The sequence below is a fragment of the Cyanistes caeruleus genome, chromosome 22 (assembly GCF_971803275.1).
Source record: "Cyanistes caeruleus chromosome 22, bCyaCae1.hap1.1, whole genome shotgun sequence".
NCBI classification, from domain to species: Eukaryota; Metazoa; Chordata; class Aves; order Passeriformes; family Paridae; genus Cyanistes; species Cyanistes caeruleus.
In genome coordinates, this window is record NC_141722.1 from 2,609,414 (window position 1) to 2,629,530 (window position 20,117).

General features: G+C 43.3%; 2 protein-coding genes across 9 annotated transcripts in view; both read left to right on the plus strand.

The window, feature by feature from the left end:
• Window positions 1-11,626, plus strand: part of MFN2 (mitofusin 2) — a 12,325-nt gene extending 699 nt beyond the window's left edge. For 2 of the 4 annotated variants that reach the window (XM_086860308.1, XM_086860309.1), the window contains exons 2-19: window positions 235-389; window positions 903-1,081; window positions 1,756-1,891; window positions 2,244-2,406; window positions 2,906-3,030; window positions 3,326-3,434; window positions 3,527-3,634; window positions 3,950-4,103; window positions 4,345-4,412; window positions 4,538-4,659; window positions 4,982-5,108; window positions 5,280-5,384; window positions 5,772-5,874; window positions 6,527-6,747; window positions 6,883-7,032; window positions 7,271-7,467; window positions 7,871-8,005; window positions 8,620-11,626. In XM_086860308.1, the coding sequence (XP_086716434.1) occupies window positions 907-1,081; window positions 1,756-1,891; window positions 2,244-2,406; window positions 2,906-3,030; window positions 3,326-3,434; window positions 3,527-3,634; window positions 3,950-4,103; window positions 4,345-4,412; window positions 4,538-4,659; window positions 4,982-5,108; window positions 5,280-5,384; window positions 5,772-5,874; window positions 6,527-6,747; window positions 6,883-7,032; window positions 7,271-7,467; window positions 7,871-8,005; window positions 8,620-8,689 (2,268 nt within the window). In that variant the 5' untranslated portion in view covers window positions 235-389; window positions 903-906 and the 3' untranslated portion in view covers window positions 8,690-11,626. Of the gene's footprint in view, window positions 1-234; window positions 804-902; window positions 1,082-1,755; window positions 1,892-2,243; window positions 2,407-2,905; window positions 3,031-3,325; window positions 3,435-3,526; window positions 3,635-3,949; window positions 4,104-4,344; window positions 4,413-4,537; window positions 4,660-4,981; window positions 5,109-5,279; window positions 5,385-5,771; window positions 5,875-6,526; window positions 6,748-6,882; window positions 7,033-7,270; window positions 7,468-7,870; window positions 8,006-8,619 lie in introns of all 4 variants that reach the window. The other 2 variants (XM_086860310.1, XM_086860311.1) reach the window with 1 other exon arrangement.
• A 330-nt stretch (window positions 11,627-11,956) lies between these two features.
• On the plus strand, window positions 11,957-19,814 carry MIIP (migration and invasion inhibitory protein). Of its 5 annotated transcripts, none has more exons than XM_086860322.1 (11): window positions 11,957-12,137; window positions 13,661-13,818; window positions 13,940-14,111; window positions 14,601-15,065; window positions 15,707-15,809; window positions 16,240-16,351; window positions 16,566-16,630; window positions 17,066-17,195; window positions 17,572-17,668; window positions 18,486-18,590; window positions 18,886-19,814. In XM_086860322.1, exons 3-11 carry the CDS (start codon window positions 13,941-13,943, stop codon window positions 19,039-19,041), a joined length of 1,404 nt encoding a protein of 467 aa, XP_086716448.1. In that variant the 5' UTR covers window positions 11,957-12,137; window positions 13,661-13,818; window position 13,940; the 3' UTR covers window positions 19,042-19,814. The 5 variants fall into 5 exon arrangements, with proteins under 5 accessions (XP_086716448.1, XP_023796398.2, XP_023796397.2 ...); XM_023940630.2 differs by having other exon boundaries at window positions 12,093-12,356; XM_023940629.2 differs by lacking the exon at window positions 11,957-12,137 and adding an exon at window positions 12,152-12,635.
• The last annotated feature ends 303 nt before the right edge of the window (window positions 19,815-20,117 follow it).

Consider the following 20,117-nt stretch of genomic DNA (forward strand, 5'->3'; position numbering starts at 1 on the left):
GGAGCGGAGCCTGGAGCATTCTCTGGGCACCGGGATGGCGGGGAAGCACAGCCCAGAGCACCCCTGGGGCACACGGGGATGGCGGGGGAGCGGAGCCTGGAGCATTCCCCGGGCACACCGGGATGGCGGGGAAGCACAGCCCAGAGCATCCCTGGGCATACCGGGATGGCGGGGAGCGGAGCCCTTGAGGAGCTCGGTAGCCTGTGTCCCTCATCCGCGGTCACTCTGCCACAGGGGTGGAGACCGGCTGGACTCGGCGCCGCTGAAGGAGCTGCGGGACGGAGTGCGGCCGGGGCGAGGGAGAAGGCAGGGCAAACTGCTGCCATTTGTCTTCGAGAGGGCCTCAAGCTGGCCATGCCTGACTTGTGAAAACGTAACTCATCCTGAAAGTAAGCGGAGGATGGGGAGGAGTGATCACTGCGAGCCTGTTTATTGGAAGGGAGAAAGAGTTTTGACGTTTTTTCTTGATACATGAGTTGTATGAATTGGAACAGTTTCTTTGTGAAGGAAAGAAGATAGTTCTTAAAATGTACATTTATCTAGTTCTTGTAAAGATGCTCAGTTGGATCACAGAATCATGGAACGGTTTGGGTTGGAAGGGACCTTAAAGATTATCCAGTTCCACTCCCTGCTAGAGGCAGGAGCACATTCTGCCAGACCAGGTGGATCAAGTCCTGTCCAACTTGGCCTTGAGCACTTCCAGGGATGGAGTAGCCACAGCTTCACTGTGAAACCTGTACCAGGGCCTCCCCACCCTCACAGGGAAGAATTTTTTCCCAATATCCCATCTAACCCTGCCCTCTGTAAGTGGAAAGCTTTTCCCCCTTGTCCTATCACTACACCCCCTTGGGTAGCTGTTGACACTTGGTGACACTGGTCTTTACTGGATTTTTTCCCTTTAGCGCAATGTCCCTACTGTTCACTCGTTCCAACCCAATAGTTGCAGTGAAGAAGGATAAAAGACACATGGCTGAGGTAAATGCTTCTCCACTTAAACATTTTGTCACTGCAAAGAAGAAAATCAATGGTATCTTTGAACAGTTGGCTGCATACATCAACGAGAGCTCCTCATTCCTAGAAGGTAAGCTGAGTTCTTGAGCTACAAGTGTTTAACAGTGCTCTGCCATGTAAGATTTCCTCCAAAACATGCACCAAACCCCCTCAGTCAGTCAAATGGCACTGCCAAATCTGTGCTTATTTATACATGTGTGTCTGTTTATACAGTCATGTTTGTAAGAGAAACTGAAAATTGTTTTGTTGAATTTGGGTGGAGTTCAGTTTCTTATTTTGAAGATGAGCAATTCATGCATGTTAAGAAACTGAGCTAGTTAGGGAGCTATGGTTGATTTTTATGCTTGGGAGTTTTTTAATTAATTACACAACCCCAAGAGAGTTTTTTTGCCTATAATCCTTTAAATATTCTTGCCTGAACACATCATTGCTACTGACATGTAACGTACGCCAGTAATTGGCTTTAACAGCTTAAGGCACAGACAGATTTTATCTCTAAGGGTGCTGAACTGTTTGCAGTGTTGGCTGTTCTGTTCAAGGCAGTCCCATGAATGGGAACAGTTGAGATACACAAAGGAGTCCAGCTGATAAATGTTACTGTAGAATTGCTTCAGGGTGTCACTGCCTATGTCAGGATCACTCACGTGAACTGTGGGACACAGATAAATGTTCAGTGTTACCGTCACAGAGAGACTGACCCAGATGGCTTCTAGCATTCAGAGACATGATCTATTTTGATTTTAGAAACACACAAGAATGCAGAGCTTGATCCTGTCACCACAGAAGAGCAGGTACTGGAAGTCAAAGGCTACCTGTCAAAAGTCAGTGGTATTAGTGAAGTGTTGGCAAGACGGCATATGAAAGTTGCTTTTTTTGGGAGGTGAGTCAAGTGTTTGTGTTGCCTACACTCCCTGTTCAGTAAAGCATTTGAGTACTGTAGCTGGCAAAAAATACTAATATAAACACCAGCGCTTTAGCTTCTCCTTGTAATGTCCACATCCCTGATACAGGTGCTCTTGTAAATTTGAAACAGATGTTGTATCATGTAAATCTTCAATTTGAACAATTCTTAAAATAGGGAAATAGAAAAGTCTTTTTGCAGGTTGCCTCTGGCACCTAAATTGTTAATGGCTCTGATACAGCTTGGCTTTAGAGAACTTGGTTTTGTAATATGGAAATGAGCACACCTGGCGCATTGGAAACCTGAAACGTTGTCCTTAATCTGACTGCAGGACAAGCAATGGGAAGAGCACTGTGATAAATGCCATGCTGTGGGACAAAGTTCTTCCTTCAGGAATTGGACACACCACCAATTGCTTCTTGCGTGTGGAAGGGACAGATGGACATGAGGCTTTCCTGCTGACAGAAGGCTCAGAGGAAAAGAAGAGTGTTAAGGTACAATTTCCTTAAGCATAAGGTTAAGGATAAGAGCTCTTCAGAAATGTCAGAAAAGGGAAGAAAAAAAATAAGAAATTTCACAGCTAAGAATTGTAATCATTAAAGGAGATGAAGAATGTTAGATGTAGGAAGTAAGGAATGAAGCAGGTTGCAGGATGGGGACTTGTTCATTTTATGAAAGAGATTGATATGTTGCATTTATTAGTGATAGCAGGGAACAATGACTCAGGAAGTTCTGAGCCTTGTATAACTGTTGGAATCACAGACTTGATAATTCCTCAGTAGCATTTCCTGAGAGGAGAAATCTCTCATAAACTCTCGCTAGCAGTTGACCTTTTACTAGGACACTCAAGGTTTTATGTGAAAAACCTTCGAGAGAGAAAATAATTTGAACTTTAGCTTTATCTCTCAAATTGTCTGTGAACAGCCCTGAAGAGAGGTTAATTGTGTTAGTGGGTCTTGGCATACAGGAAATATTGTTTCCATCTTTTTGCAGACAGTAAACCAGCTGGCTCATGCCCTTCATCAAGATGAACATCTGAATGCTGGCAGCCTAGTCAGTGTAATGTGGCCCAATTCCAAATGTTCTCTCTTAAAGGACGACCTGGTGCTGATGGACAGGTGAGAAATAGCTTTCTTTCCTTTCCTGCTTATCACAGACTAATTAGGGAAATGTTTTCAAATATATATTTAACAAACATCAAGGGAATTGATCCTGTTCTAATCTAAGACAGTGACCAAAGTCCCTTGTGTGTTTTTCCTGGTCGTTACTTCCTGTTGGCCTGTTGTTTGTCACCTCAGGGCAGTGTAGCTCAGACATGGGAAATTAATGCTCCGAAAAACTCTTGTTAACTTTTTAAATTCGGTTTTTGCTGTATTCACAGCACAGTAATGTCTCATTTCTCTTTACTGTTAGCCCTGGCATTGATGTAACCACAGAGCTGGACAGCTGGATTGACAAATTCTGTCTCGATGCTGATGTATTTGTCCTGGTGGCAAATTCTGAATCAACGTTGATGCAAACTGTATGTGCAAGTCCACTTGTTCAATGAATTTGGCTAAAGGTTAAAAATATTTGACATATTAATCTAAAGAGGTGTTGTTTCATTTTCTTTAGGAGAAGCAGTTCTTTCACAAGGTGAATGAACGTCTGTCTCGACCCAATATATTTATTTTAAATAACCGTTGGGATGCATCTGCATCTGAACCAGAATATATGGAAGAGGTTTGTGATGTGTTTAAACTACTTCTCTTTGCATGGATATCATGGAGTCTGTTTTGATTCTGGTCCTTGGGGATCAGTACTATGTGTGATTGTTTTACTGGTTGGATTTTTATCACCTTAGCGTGGAGATTAGAGGGAACATAGAATAGTGATCAGGACGTGACTCTTGAAATTTCTGAGCAGGAAATCAAGAGTCTCACAGGGGCCCTTTGAGATTAGATAACTTCAGATAGGGCGTTTGGGTGCCTGGTCTAACCTTTAAGAGATGGATAATGTGGATTTAACATTGTGTGTTTTATCATGGTTATCCCTCAGGTGCGCCGGCAGCACATGGAGCGGTGCACCAGTTTCCTGGTGGATGAGCTGGGTGTGGTGGATCGAGCCCAGGCAGGGGATCGGATTTTCTTTGTGTCTGCAAAAGAAGTGCTGAATGCCAGGATTCAGAGGGCTCAAGGGATGCCAGAAGGAGGTGAGGAAGGCTAGCAGAAACTTACCATTGACTTACAGAGAAGAAAACAGAGAGTATCTTGTTTCAAAAAATGTATGAAACTGGGGAAGGCCAAATTATTAATAAGGCAATCACAACAGAAGGGGTGACTTAGTAGCACTTTTGCACTGCCTTCAGTGTAAAGCAAGAGCATTTCCTGATGTCCAACATCTGATTGCTTTCTCAAAATTTAAGTGGTTGTTTTGTGTGTTCCTTCTCTCAGGTGGAGCATTGGCAGATGGATTTCAAGTAAGAATGCTTGAATTTCAAAGCTTCGAGAGAAGATTTGAGGTGAGCATTACGTGTGCTGGTTGGATTTTACTCCTGAAAGACTGGCACTTTTGGGGACACATTTTGGAAAGCTGTGTTAGTATGGTCTTGCCTGCTGCTAATCTTGGGCTGCCTTTTGTATACAGGAATGTATCTCCCAGTCAGCAGTAAAAACAAAATTTGAGCAGCATACGGTGAGAGCGAAGCAGATCGCGGAAGATGTTCGCCTCATCATGGACTCTGTGCATGTTGCTGCCCAGGAACAGCGGTGAGAGCTGATGCTTGGTGCTTGCATAACTGAAGTTTGTATTCTGGGACAGATGTAAGGGAATGTGAGCATTTGAAAAGCAAAGCAGAATACAGTGTGTTTGAGAGCAGGAAGGACACGTATTGGTGGTCTTGCTTCTAGTGAATTATGGAAGTATTGGGAAAAGGACCGTATTTTTGTCCTGTGCCATGACTGTGTAATGTGTTGCAGATATTTTGTTACAGGGCAGGAAAATCCATCTTATTTCTGGGATTCAAATATATTTGTAGATCAAAAATGTATTTATCTGGCATTTTGATGGACAGGGTTTTTTTTCCACCAGAGTTTACTGTCTGGAAATGCGAGAGGAACGTCAGGATCGCCTAGGTTTTATTGACAAACAGCTGGAGCTCCTTACTCAAGACTACAAGCGGAAAATCAAACAAATCACTGAAGAGGTGGAAAGGCAGGTAAGGAGGAGTCTCTGCAGAAAACTGGATTGTCTGAAATGGCTGCCAGCATGGTGGGGAAAATGTGCAGTGCTGACAAAACTTTGAAGTACTAGAACTGTGGGAGTTACAGATGGGAAGGGGCGAAAAGCTTTCAGAAGCTCTATTTTCTCTCCTGTGCTGTTTCCCTAGGTGTCAAATGCAATGGCAGAAGAAATCAGACGGCTTTCAGTGTTGGTAGATGAATACCAAGCAGACTTCCATCCATCTCAAGTAGTTCTTAAAGTCTACAAGAGTGTAAGTGATGTTTGCTTAAGCAATTTAAGAGACCTTTTATAACTCTGAGTAATTATGCCAGCTCATTGAGATGTTTAACAGTCTTCCAACTAGAATATGAACTAGAGCTTTAGTTTTTTAATAACCTCAGTAATAAATTGATGCACATTATATAGATTGAACAGAACTTTTTTTGAACTAAAGAGTCCATGTGAAATTTTTTTGATTTGCCTTTTCATCCCCTTCACTGAAAAATGGGGGAAGTATGAAATTATGTCAGAACACTGGGCAGACAGATTGTGCCCTCCTGTTCTGGGAGGGTCTTTTTAACTAGTAAGCTCTAGCACCTTCAGCCTGCATCTTAGCCATGTTTATTCTAATCTTAATAACCCTCTCTTTCTTTGTCAGGAGCTGCATAAACACATAGAGGAAGGCCTGGGCCGTAACATGTCAGATCGTTGCTCCAGTGCTATCACAACTTCCCTGCAGACAATGCAGCAAGAAATGATAGGTCAGTTCCACAGGCAATATTGCCCTTTCTCTTCCCTTGAATTGCAGTGCAAAATAACTAGGTGGATGTTCTGGGTTTCTCATGAATTCAATGGCTGATGTGCAGCTGGCTCCATCTTAGCTTCCATCTTGAGGAGTAATGCTGTTGTGTTGAGGACTAATTCTGTGTCTGAACTTGTGCAGTGATTTCCTAATGAATATGTACAGTCACAGTGTAATCCTCATGACAGAGAGGAGCTGTGGCTTTGGAAATTTGGGAGATTCTCACACCAAATCCTAATGAAATAAAAATGACTTGTAACTAGGTGCCTGTCTGAGTATGGGACTAAGGTGCCTAAAGACTTGCAGAACTGGGTTTCAGATTTTGTTTTCCAAGGTTTTGCTAATCTGTAAACTTCACCAGCTACCTGTAAGGATTTTGGAGGGTCTGTGGAAAGATTTCCTTCTGGGTTGGTCTGAAGAACCGAGAATTGAATAATAATTGATGATGTATCTCTTACTTCGCAACATGCTTGGTTTGTGAAATTTAATAGACTGAGTAAACTAACTGTGGAGGATGAAACAAGCCATAAGTACCCTGATATGGAATATGAGACCAGTTAATTCTTGTGAACTCAACAGCAATTTTCTGCATGTTTTTGTTTCCTGTGTAGATGGTTTAAAACCCCTCCTCCCAGTCTCTGTGCGGGGCCAGATGGATATGTTAATTCCTCGGCAGTGCTTCATGCTCAGCTATGATCTGAACTGTGACAAGCTTTGTGCTGACTTCCAGGAGGATATAGAATTCCATTTCTCTCTTGGATGGACGATGCTGGTGAACAGATTTCTGGGACCAAAGAATGGTCGTCGGGCCTTGATGGGCTATAATGACCAGGTAGATTACTTCATTGAGCAGTTGGGGTAGATATTCATTATTTCAGTGGCTGCTGAAGTTCCTTTGGTGGGAAGAGCAGTGGTTCACCTTTTATTCTCTCTTCTGATTTTGTTTTGTCCCTGCTTTTCTAATCAGGTTCAGCGCCCTTTAACACCAGCAAATCCCAGTCTGCCTCCTTTGCCTCAGGGTTCTATGACCCAGGAAGAACTCATGGTGTCCATGGTGACTGGACTGGCCTCTTTAACTTCCCGAACTTCCATGGGGATCATTGTGGTTGGTGGTGTGGTAAGTGTGCACTCTAGGCAGCATTTTTATAACTTAAGTTGGAGCACTTATGTAAAAAGCACTTGCACTACCAAATCCTGTAGATATTTGCTATTCACAGATAGTGACCTATTTTCTCCTTTGATCTTCCATTTGAGTATAGTGAGCTGATTTTGCAATGCTCTGTGCACCATTGTTGGGAGTGAGCATCAGTCTGAGATGATGACTGTGTAATTTCTTTTCCTTTGTGTTTCTTTAGGTCTGGAAGGCCGTGGGTTGGAGATTGATTGCTCTCTCTTTTGGCCTTTACGGGCTGCTCTATGTGTATGAGCGCCTCACCTGGACCACCAAAGCCAAGGAGAGAGCTTTCAAGCGGCAGTTTGTGGAGTATGCTGGGGAGAAACTGCAGCTCATCGTCAGCTACACGGGCTCAAACTGCAGCCACCAAGTCCAGCAGTGAGTTCCCTATATTCCTTATGGAAATTCTGTTGTTTGGGGGTTTTTTTTAATGCTTGTTAAAAATAAAGATAACTAAAATAAAAAATTAAAGATAAATAAAGATTCCTTGTTAAAAATAAAGATAACTTCATGCTGAATTCTAGATTTAAAAAAATGTAATGACACATATTTTAAAATAATATATTTTTATTTTGACTATGTAGTGTTTGGGTGCTGTCAGGCATTAGTCTTAATGTACTTCCATGCCTCAAATCAAAATGCTCTGACATATTCTTATGCAGAAGTGGAAAGATGAGTGTCTGAGTCACAATACCATCATCCCATTCATCAAAAGGATTTATTCCTTGAATGTGCTGCTTGATCTTGCTTTCCATAATATTCAACTCTTCTTGTTTCATAGAGAGCTTGCTGGAACGTTTGCTCATTTGTGTCAGCAAGTGGATGTTACACGGGAGAATCTTGAGCAAGAAATTTCTGCCATGAATAAAAAAATTGAAGTTTTGGATTCACTGCAGAGCAAAGCAAAACTGCTCAGGTGAGATCTGATTATTCCATACAGTTGTTTTTCATGTGATTGCCCCAGGATGTTCATATGAGCTGTAGCTTAGAGTTCATTCTGTCTTCGTCATAGCACTTAATGTGCAGGTGTCAGCTTTTTTCCCTACCAAATAATGTTCCCTTTCACTAGGTACTTTCCTATGGACTATTGACAGTCATTTCAAGCTTCTGTCTCACAAACCACCTTTTTCTTCCTGTTTTTTATTTGTTTGGAATTACAGTTCCTTCCCATTTATGAAAACATACAGTCTTCCACTCCTACAAACTCCTTCAGGCCCTTAAAAAATTACACAAAAAGTCTTGCCTTCACCTTTGTAGGCAGTTGTCTGCAGAGGCTGTTGGGAAGACTTCTTCAAACATTCCTTACCTACACAGTAAGACCAGTGTGAAGTTGTGTCCAAGATCTCTGAACCTCAGAGCTTAGGGACTGACAGCAGGCAAGCATTCTTGACCTGCAAGGAACGGCAGCAGCCTTTTGGAATGAAACTCTGGCACTCCATGTCTTGCTTGTACTTGTTTTTGTTGCACTTCTTTCTGACTGGCTTGAGATGAGCTGTTTCATTCACCTAAAAAAATTTTCTGTCCTTGCAGGAACAAAGCAGGTTGGCTTGACAGCGAGCTCAACATGTTCACACATCAGTACCTGCAGCAAAGCAGATAGTGTGAGAAGAAGAGAAAAACAAGAGTTTTCCTTCAGTCCTCTCTTAATTACTGCAGAGAACATGGTGGGTGATGGAATTCCCTAAAGGGAATGAGCAAGAGCACATCGCTGTGTTTCCAGTTGCTGTGTGAACAGTAGGATTCTGCTTCCCTGTTCTGTGTCCCACATCTAAACACTAGCTGTTAATAACTCTTCTTTTTCCTTGTGAGACCACAGCCTACTTGAGGAGGAGTGTGTGCTTTATACATTTACAGGGGGCTTTTACTGTACTTCATTTTGCTTTAAACAAATTTAAAGCAGTCAAGCAAATGTTTGTCAAGTTGAAAGTTATTCCGACACATCTTTATGGAGTCAATTGTTTTACTTCATAAAGACAAAACTTTTGACTTCTTAGCCCCAGGTTGATGTATGTGTGACAAGCAGCTGTTTGACTAAACACAGATCCCACGCACACAGACCTGATGGTTTCACAAAGCATTTATAGCCCACACAGGCTTGTCTCTGAGGTTAATATTCCATTATTCTAGAACATAACAGAAAATCACAATGTCCCTTCATAGAAAGGTTTATTGCTCTCAGGATGCTTAAACCTGTGAACAAAACCCAGTTCTCTTCTGGAGCAAGAGGGACTAAGATTTTGCTTTGGTAAGCTTAGTGAATTTGGAGTTAGTTTCTTCCTCCTAAGAGCTCTTTAATAACACAGTCCTGCCCATTTCTTGTCATGGACAAATAGTTTGCAAGGACAGAACTAGTTCCTGTGAAGGAGCTAATTTGGAATAATTTGTCAGTTTGTTGAGGAGGAAAACCAGGAAAGAGAAGCCAGTTGGCAGAATGTAAAGCACTGCACTATGAGCTCAGTTGATGAATGTGGGTTTTCTTTGGAAAAGCACAGCTGTGTTTCTGGAAGCAGGCCTGTGGAATTCCATTACCACTATTTGGCCACAAGAACAGCATGTGGATTTCACGCTGTAAGAGATGTTGCTTCATGTAGAGTTCCCACAGGATGTTACAGTCCAGGCAGCAATAGGATTTGATATGTTTCTCTTCTGTTAAAAGTACCAGAACATGCTGGCAAGTACAGCTCCTCTGGGGTGGGGGAGTCATGGTCTTGTAGGTCATGCCAGGTCAGGAATGGCTTAAAGCAACTTGTTGTTTTTTTTTCAATACATTCTTTATTTGCAAATACATGAAATAAATTGTTGAGTTTTGCCCTGATGCATTTGGAGTATAATATTTGGTAACTGTAAGGACTTGAGTCTCTTCCTGTTGGAATTGATAGAGAAGAAATTATTGCTGATTTTAGAAACCTGAGTAGGATTAAGTTCCTCTATTACAAGCTTCTTTTCCTCTTTGTGGGTCAATATTTTGCCATGTGTTGGTTATAATCTTTCTGTTGCCTACAAAATGTCTGAGGAATCCAGGATCAGATCCTGTAGTTCTGAGGTTAGTGACAACCTAAATTTCTTCAACATCACACACAGAATATGGGCTATCTCTGATCAGGTCCCAGCTAAATTCGTAACTACTGAGCAGTGAGGTGTTTTTCTTATTGACAAAGAGACTTTTCCCTTGGAAATGGCTTTAGGAGTTCTCCTTCATGCTCAGGTGTGAATATATGCACCTGTGATAAGTCCCATGTTTCTCATATCAGGGAAGTTTCAGAAAGAAGCTGCCTGATACTTGAGGGAGTAAAAATAGTGAAATGTCAGTAACTACTTCTTAGGTAAGGCGATTCTGAGATTTGCAGAAAGACTTGAAGTGTCTTGATTATTGTGTAGGAGCTGGTGGTGAGGCTCTTTCATCCCTGGAATGCAGAAAGGAAACAAACCTTTCCCTTCCAGTAGAGTGCTTTGACTCCAACTCAAACTGAAAAGCTGTTTATATCAGAAAGTTTTTTGACCTTGACTGGGTTCCTCAGGCATCCACCAGGATGGGAATATAGATTTACAAGAAAGAAATTCAATTCCTTGCTTCTGGAAGTGTGTACTCTGAGCTTGTGCTAAAGTATATCGGAGTAAGTGGAATCACCTAGTCTTACTCTACTGTAGGTCTGGTTGAAAAAATTTGAATCTTTAGTCTCTCAAGATGTCACATACACAGTTACAATAAGCTATGTTCTGTTCTATTCAGTTGAAATCTTAAGTGCATCCCTAATACACAAGGATATTGTCAATTCCAGGTCAAGGCAGAGGATGATGTACTACTGCTCAGCAGCTCATGACTACTTGAAATGCTGACCTTGCTTTTGAAGAGGTAGTGTTAGCATCTCCTCAGTGGGCCCGTAGGGGAAATCTGATAAATGAGTTGATCTTTACGCCAGTGTCTTATCTGTGAAGGGAAAAGAGATTGGTGGGTTCTTAGAACCCGGTGTCTTGCTTCTGTGTGTGTGTCTGACTCTGCTCAGGCCGGGCTGCTGTCAGCATTCTCACTGCAGAGCTGAAGCCTAACCTACAGAACGGGGGAAAGAACCACTTGAACTTTTTCAGAAGCAAAGCTGCTAACATGTGTGGGTGTAGCCCTTGTCCTGGAAGCCCAAGTGATCAAGTATCAAACTTTTAACAGACAGGCCTATAAGCTGGATTTGTCTGAAACAAATTACAGCTGTACTTCTTTAATTGAGAGTGGTGGAAGAATGAACGCTAGCATGAGGAGTTTGTTCTCTTCTGATTTTCATGAAGAATGCTAAACTATTCCTTAAAACAGGTAATTCCAAAAACAGTCTTCCCCAAACTCCCATTAAAGAAGGTCAGCTAAATGCACTTTTATCTTATTGCTGCTACTTACTTTTCCTGTTGCATTATGTTGATGGAGCTCTTTGAAATACTCTTACCAGTGAGGTTTCTCTCTGCTGTATTTAAGGTGATAAATTTGCATGAGTTAGTCCTGTAACAGTGCTGTAAACAGTGGAAACCAAAATAAAAATGAATTGGAAAAACATTTCTCCTGATGTGTCCTGCATGTTGTGATACAGTGTAAGTTTATCAGCTTACATCAGTGTGTATAGCTTTGCTGCTTTGTGATACTGAATTGCATGTTTGACAATTCTTTCAAAACTATTTCTGTGTTCCTACTTTGAAAATTGACAAGGAAACCAGTGATACCAAATTGTTGGGATAGAAAATTTTAGTTGTACTGAAATTGTGGTATTGAATCAATGATTTCTGGAGAACATTGTAGGAAATAATAGTGAGGATTCAGTTTCAGCGGCCTGCGAGTGTGGTAGATCAGTACCCTCAGCTGTTAAATTACACCGGGCGGGTTAGAAAAGGGCAGATTTCCCGTGCCAAGTTTTCCAAATAAACAGTTTCCTTCGGTCTGTGGGGTTGCTGGGGGTACACCCCTTCCGCTACGGAGCGTTGGGGCGGGCTCCCGCCGCCAGGGCCGGCTCCGGAGCGGCTCCCCCGCCTCCTCCCGGCCGGGCGGGCCCCGCGCAGGCCGGAGCCGCGGGGTGAGACTGCCGCTAGAACGGGACCGGCCGGGGGAATCCCGGCGGGAGCGGCCCGGGCATCCCCCGCTGGGCCTGGGCATCCCCCGGCTCGGGCCCGGCTCTCCCGGCTCGGGCCAGGCTCCCCGGCTCGGGCCCGGCTCCCCGGCTCGGGCCCGGCTCCCCCGCTCGGGCCCGGCTCCCCGGCTCGGGCCCCGCTCCGCAGCCGTGAGGGCGGTGCAGGTGGGCCGGGAAACGCCGCAGGGCCTGGCGGGACTCGCGGGCTCCCCACACGGAGAGAGGGGAGGGTTCACCGTTCTCTGCCGGCTGCCTCTTCTCCTCTTGGAAAAGAAAGGGGAATTTTGCATTTCTCGGGCTCTCCCCCCTTCCTCGTGACCTTGGGAGGCCGAAGCAGCGCGTCTGTGGGTGTTGAACAACTTCCTCGCGGGGAGGGAGCTCTCAGCTCCCGAGACAGCCATTGTTTATTTCTAACTGCGGGAGGCGAAGCTCCTTATCACAAAGGTTTCAAATTAGAGCAGTTTCACAAGCTTGAGCCGCGGGGTTGGGCATGAAGGACTTGTAGATTGTGCCAAGAGTGGACCTCATCTGGTAAAACCCTTCCAGAAAGTCCCTCGACTTATGTTATTTTCAGAGTATTTGCTTTCTGATGAGCAATGATGAGAGGATGCTCATCAAAGCTATTAGCTTTGTCCTGTGAAGGCTGTGAGAACTGCTCATAAAATTTGGTTTATTTTAAAAAAATGTTTTTTTCAAGTTGTCTCAGATTTAGTGCCTCAACACTGCTATTTCTATTTTCATTTTCTCTCCCTTATTTTTTGTAAGAAAGAGATGTTGTAGTTGATTGTTAGCACTGCTCCCACTGCTGTTGTACCGCATGTGCATTTGATTCCTCGTGTCCAGTCGCCAGGGTAGCAGACACAAAAACAAATCAGATGAGATTTGCAGTAGTTTTTGGGGATCCTTGAGAACAAAAGGTCCCAGAGAAGCACATTGTTTTCTTGAGAACATAATTTATCAGTCTAGTCAAAAGCAGTGTGGGAGTTGAGGTTTTTTTATTTAAAAATCCACTTTCTGCAAATTTAGAGGAGCTCGTGATATTGTAAAGATGTTAAACAGTGTGACAACCTTTCAGTCAAACTAGGCTTTATTTATTTATCCATTTCACCTCTCTCTTTTAATAAAAGGGCATCCCTTTGTGGGATTTAATTTAATTAATTTGTGGGGTTGGAATTGCCAGAACCTGTAGTCCTGGGTCATAGCTGAGCCTTTTGGAGCCTTCCTGCCCAGGGAACATGGAAGACAGCTTTGACTCTGTATTTCTTTTGGATGGAGCAGATGCATTCATATTAATTAGTTATATTTTGAACTTATGAGCATTCTGGTGTTGCCACAATATAAATTTCATTGCTTCAAAGGAACATTACAGCAGAATTACATAAGTATGTCCTAAATAACAGCCTCTAAACCAAATGTCTTTTATTTAGCTTTTTGATGTGAATTTTCATGTTTGCTGTTTCCTCTGTCAGAGTTTCTTTCCTCTGTTAAGTCAGCTCCCAGTTTCTGAGTGTAAGATATTTGACAGTATATCCAAGGGGAGAGAAGCATCTAGTGGTGCTGGTTCTGAGCATAAGGAGCTTTGAGACTGGCTCATTTCTCAGGAGCAGGAATCAACATTTCAACAGCTGTAAGTATTTTTTAGGAAAACTCCCCTGAAAGTGGTTTCACCTGCGTCTGCTTCTTCACTTAATGTAGTGAATTTATATAGTTCACTCTTACTCTGGCTTTACCTTAAATTTTTTTTGTAGGATGGACTTAGAGCTCCTGAAGAGGCTGCGCCAGGTCAACCAGGACCTTCTACAAAGGCTGAAAATGAAGCAGGAAGAGATCAGAAAGAGAATTCCCAGCAAGCAACTCCTTCCAGCATCTCTTCATAGCAGTACAGCTGCTGACAGATGTGTCCCCTTGCCCAGGAGAGTGGTATGTGTGGTGTCTGTGCTAGAAATTCGGGGAAGAAAAGGGGATTCTGTGACAGCAGCTCTGCCTGTGGTGTGGTCACAAGAGACATATGGATGTGAAAGAGCTCTTAGAAGGAGTATGGAGTCTGTTAAAAAAGTAGCTGCCCTTTGGATATTGTTTGTTCTGTGGTCTCAGTCTGTTCTTCTGGCAAAGGGTTTGGAGATCAGTTCCTGCCTAAGAAAGGCAAGTTTCTTCTTGTAAGATAGGAGTGAACACTGTGGAACAAGGGCTGAAAGTTCATTGGTTCACAAATTTGAGGAAATCTGTGTTTAGCTGGAAGTGGATCTCTTTCTTACACTCTCCAGAACATAAGGATTTTTCTTTTTCCCCCACAGGAATTTAAAGGAGTGAACAGACTAGAATGAGAGGTTGATTTAGTGAGAGAAATGTTACTAAAAGTATTTGTAGTCTGACTGGTGCTATGTGTTAAGAGAGTCTCTGTCCTTACAGAAGGAAAATCAGGTTGATGCAGTAAAGTCTGCAGCTGATCCTGGAATAATGGTGATTGTGGAACCCAGAGCTGGCTCCAGTTCATCTCTTAAACACACCAGCAGGGACAGAGGGCTACAGCAACAGCAAACAAGGACACAGGAAGGAGCAGGTTTTGATTCCAGCTTTCCTGGGAAAGAGAAGAATGTTACACCAGTGCCTACAATCGTTATGTGTGGCAGAGAAATCTCCAGAGTAGATGGGGATGGCTGTGCTCAAGGAAGACCAGAGAAAGAATCCTCCTTCCTGGGACCTGGAGAGAACAGAGAACAGTCTGCTCTGCCACATGGTTCCCATGAGAAGACTCATCCAGGGCCATCACTGAGCAGAGAGCAAAATAAAGAGAGCAGTGAGCAGCACGTGGTCATCGGAGAGCCCCATGTCCCTACATCAGTCCTGCTGACATCTCAGTCCAGAGAGTTGAAGGTAAATGTTAAACCAATGCTTTGCTTTTTTTCTTTCCTAAGTCAACAGAATGATGGGGAGGAAGGGCCAGGAGAATGTTACCTGCCCTATTCCCACTGTGTAAATTGGAAGTTGGGGTCAGAACTGTTCTCAGCTATAGCAGCCAGGGGCTGTTGGCAGTTTGTTCAGGCTTTGTTTCCTTAACCAGTGAACTGAAAGACCAGAAATCCGTAACATTTCACTTTGAAGTTCCTGTCTTTTGCATGTGTTATCCACGTGCTGAGGGAGAACAGGCAGGTGCAGTGCTGCTGTTCCACAGTTTGCCTCCTTAGGCATGAAGGGCAGGCCCTGGTTCTGATCATCCTCCAAGGCAGAACAGGTTGCCTCATCTTTGGGGATGTGTGTTACAGCTCATCATTTTGTTTAAACCACTAAAAATTCCTGCCTTACTTGGGCAAGTCCCTGCCTCCTCTTTCTCTTTTGTTTATTGACAAGACAAAGGGCTGCTGAGCAAATTACTGGTAGAGGCATAGATAGAATCCAGTTTCAAACTAAGGCACAGCTGTCCTATCTGAACAGCTGCCACTTGTCCCCTCAGCTGTACCTCTGAATGTCCTGTCAGGTGATTAGGAAGTCACAATTTATGAATTGTTTTCTTTCAGAAGGAAGCTTCTCATGTGACTTCACAGCCTGACCCTGAAGAAGATACCATAAGTGTCAGCAGCTGCTCTGCCCATCCTTTCCTGGGCTATGACTGGATTGCAGGTGAATCCTAACTCTGAGGCAAAAGTGTGATGTGGTTCTATTAAAAGTTAAAACACCGTTCATGACCCCTTTGAGGTGTGATGGAACTGCTGTCCTAGGGCCAATGGAGCAAGTCCCAGTAAAGGGACAGCTTTGTTTGAGGCCCCTCTCCAGACTAGAGGTGACCTGTGCTCACCTGGAGTGGTGGAGTGGCAGTGGTATGGGAATCCAGGCAGCAAATGGCAAAGGTGAGGTCAGAAGGGATACCAAATACCTGGAATGAATAAATGCCATAAGGGACCCAAACCACACAGTAAACCTCTGGTTTGAGGTGATGTTCTGCCCTTCTCATTATCATTATTTTGTTTTGACTGTGTCTTGTGAGTCTTGCTTTGATACTTTCCCAAATTTTGTAAATCACTGAACTTTCCTCTATCCTTGGTGTTCTCAGGGCTCCTTGATATAAAGTCTTCAGTCACAGAAGAATCTGAGCAATACTTCACTGAGCTGCAGGAGTTCAGACAGTCCAACAGAGAAAGCTGTGTTCATCAGCAGGACCTGGAGTAAGGGGGAATGAGGAAGGGCTGAAGCAGCAATTTTCAATCCCTCAGTAATCCCTGTGGTAATGAGAACCATAGTCTGATTGGAGCAGGACACTGCAAACTTAGCTTTGAGGGTCTTTATTTACCCTCCCAGTCATGTGTGCTTGGAAAAGGCAGTGCTGTTCAGAGGGCCAGCCCCTCTGTCACTAACTGGTTTTCTTGTGTGTTTCTTTAGGCCCAAGGCTCTGGATTGCACAGGTCCTGAACAGGAACTGGATTTAATAACTGGTTCTCATAAGTGTAAGATCATATTTCTTCCTACTGCAATTTCTGTGAATAAACAACTTAGCTGTCTTTACCTGTCATCCTGAGAGAGCACCACATCATGTAAGACCAGCAAGAATGTGTTGTTTTCAGCTGCAGCTTTCCAACTAGATTCAACTTCCTATTCCAAAGATACTTGAGTCTTCTAGGGATCCTCTCTCAATGGCATTTTAACTTGTCAGGGTTTCTTGTAATTGGCTAATGCTTTGTTCCTAAATTGAAGAGGTTGAAGTTTTGGTTTTGCTTTTTAGGAACTTACTTGGGGACAGGAAATATGTAAGATATTTCAGGAAAAGCAGCTCTTTTTATAGAATGCAGGTGTAGCACTGTGATAGAGCACAGCTTTTTTGGCTGGGTTCAGGCACCTCGTGACAAACAAGAACTACGCTGAAGGTTTGTTGCTCCGTGCAGGTGTTTACTGTTACCGGTTAAACCAGCGCCTCTTCACCATCCCTGTGGATTCAGAATCTGCCTGCCATGTGTGTAAGATGCCACGTACCCACCAGCCCTCAGGGACACTGGAAGAGCCAACCCATGTCAGGTAAATAAGAATTACTGCTTTGTAAGAGGCACAGCTCAAGGAAACAGTAGGGAAGAAAAAGCTGATCAGGTGAAGGAGAAAAGAGCATCACAACAGGTCTGTAGAACAGAAGTTCTGCTCTTTCCAAGGCAGAGATCTCTTGCTTAAAGACTCCTTACTGATCTTCTCTATAAGCATGAACAGTCTTGAAATCAATGACAAATACATGTTTTGTCTGAATTTGGTCCTGAATCTGAATGTACATGTAAAGTGTCTCCTGTCCTAATCCAAAATGGTTCACTTTGGGGCTAGACCCTTGGTTTCTGAGTGGGAGGGCATGCAGATTCCCTGTGCCATGGCAGAGGTGTAGGCAGTTCCTTCCCTTGTGTGGTTCCAGGGTCAGCATTCCCAGGTCTGCCCTCTTGCCAGCCTACAAGTACAAAGCCCATCGCAGGAGGAGCTTTGAGCCGGCCGATGATCTAGCGCTGCCTTCGGTAAGTCGCTGTCTTCCTGTTGATGGCACTGCCCCAGCTGGTCCTTGCTTCATAGCAAGAAAGAAAGAGAATCTGGGACTCATTCTCTTGGCAGAGCTTCCACTAGAATTCTTGATATGCATGGGTGAGATACCCAGAACATCCTTTGGTGTGCTCTGGGTTCATGCCTTTGTGTGAGGGACATAAAGTGTATATGATATTTCCAGTGCTTTACACTGCACAAAAGAAAATTCTATGTGGAGCTGTATCCTTTTGGGACAGATATGCCTGACTTGTTTCAGGCATTGGCCTCTCAACATGATGAAGCACAGCTAAGAGTGCCTGTGTTTGTTTCCACAGATGTTAAGGAGTCTGAAAGGCAAGTGTCTATGAAGTGTTCACAAAATTAGTAGTGGCAAGGGTGGATTTAAAACTGCTGTTGTATTGCTGATCCTGTATTCCAGCCAGTAGTCAGCGCTGCAAGCAGTATTGCTAATCTAACCTAGCCCAGGCCTAGAGATTTCCAGGGAAGAGGTGGGAGGAAGCTTGATTTTGAGGTTTAGGGAACTGGATGAGTCAGCTGAGACAAGTTCAGAGGGGTCAGATACTTGAGTTCACGAAGTGAAAAGATCAGTTTAGAAAGCTGGAAGAGGGGACAGCTGTGTAGTTCTCATTTATTTGAGATTTCATTTATTTAAAAATGTAAACATTTCAAAAGTTTTATTTAAAATAATAGATTAATTACTCACTTAAACCTCCCTCTGCAAAAAGTTAGTTCTAAATAATAACAGGCCACAATAGATTAAAAAGGGTAAAACATTCCCATCTATTTTCACAGCATTGCTTGGCTGGCTGGGAAAATATGGTCCCTTCCAGCAACGCCCTGCTCAGCAGTTTGGATCTGCGAGCCTCACTGGAAGAGAAGCCTTCTCCCTGTCCTGTGGTAAGCACAGCCTCCAGAGTCCCAGGAGATGCTGGGAATTCACAGATGGAAACTGTGGCCCTGTCTCTAAAGGGTGTGATGATTATTGAGGGCTGAGCAAATGAAAATGCCTGGAGGAGTGTCTCCTTTACACTGCTGGGAAATGTTTTCCTTCTGCTGATTGGTGTGTGCAGAGACAAAAGAGCAAATGGAGCTGAGTTACAGGCAAAAGCCTGTTCAGCTCACCAGTCTTCATCAAAATGGGAAAAGTCACTTTGGCATTCTTTGATTAATATCCTCTTTATTTGGATTCCAGGGCTCATTGTCCAGGGTGTCAGGAGAAGCCAGAACTGACAAGTTTCTACACCTGCCTCGCTTGGCACACCCGAGGTTTAGCAGAGCAAACCAGGACCAAAGACAGCAGCTCTCAGTTCAGAGCCCATTCCCTCAACACTCTGGACCACTGACTTGATTGCCTTGGGAAAGGGATGGGCACAGCACATGGAAACAGCTGAGAAACAAAGATATTTGGATAAAAATAAATCTTTGGATGGATTTTCCCCGGTTTTCATAGTCATGCAGTGAGCAGCCAATATACAGATCTGAGTTTGTACAGTCCACTGTGTTCACTTTGCATTTTTTGCCTTTTACAGCTACTTCTGAGCAGCTGCCTGAGCTGTCCCAGCTAGGGCTGGATAAAGTCGTGTCCAGGATCAGTAGTGCATCTCCCACCTCAACTGAGTAACCAGCAGTGTAGCATTAACTCTGAATTAATGGTGAGGAATTGGCCTGTGAAGGTCCTGGCTCAGTGCAGTGACACAAATATGTTTATTTCCAAATATTTGAAACATAACACACAATTTTCTAGTGCCTTAAACTTGAGTTCTTCAATAATTTGTAAAAATTTTTAAAGTCCAGTTTATTCTCAGTGCAATGTGTGTAGCTACAGAGTGTGTTACTTCAGAGTAACTTGGAATGTGAAAAAACACCTTAAAGTAAAATGAGATTTTATTCATCAATGAGCTAGATAATGCCTTAAAATCTTTGCAAATTTTGCTTGCCTCTATTTTTCCAAGTTTCCTGGAGATAAACCAAAAAAGCATTTTAGAATTTTTAAATTGTACCAAACTAAACTACTTCATATAGAATGTGATTTGTTTGAACTTTATAGACCAATCTTATTTTTCTTGTCTGGAAACAATAAAACTGATGTTTTGTTTTACTTTGAATTTTCTGAAACAGAAATTCCTGCCTCAAATGTATTTTGGGGAGCTAACTTGAGAGAATGAATTTAGTTTGTGCAGCATTTCCAGGGAGAATCAGGAGAGGGTGGTGTGGGGCGGGTTTTGGGGTTGTGGGTTTGGAACACTGAAATGTTCTGATGATTTCCTAAGCCTCAAAATAATACAAATATTGGACTTGATTGTGTAGGCACAGAACTATGGGATAGCTTGTCTGCTCTCCCTGGAGGTAGGCTTGACCTGGATTTATGTTTTTTCCCCATTTCTAGCACTTAGGAACGTGCTGGTTTAATTTGGGAAGCTGTGT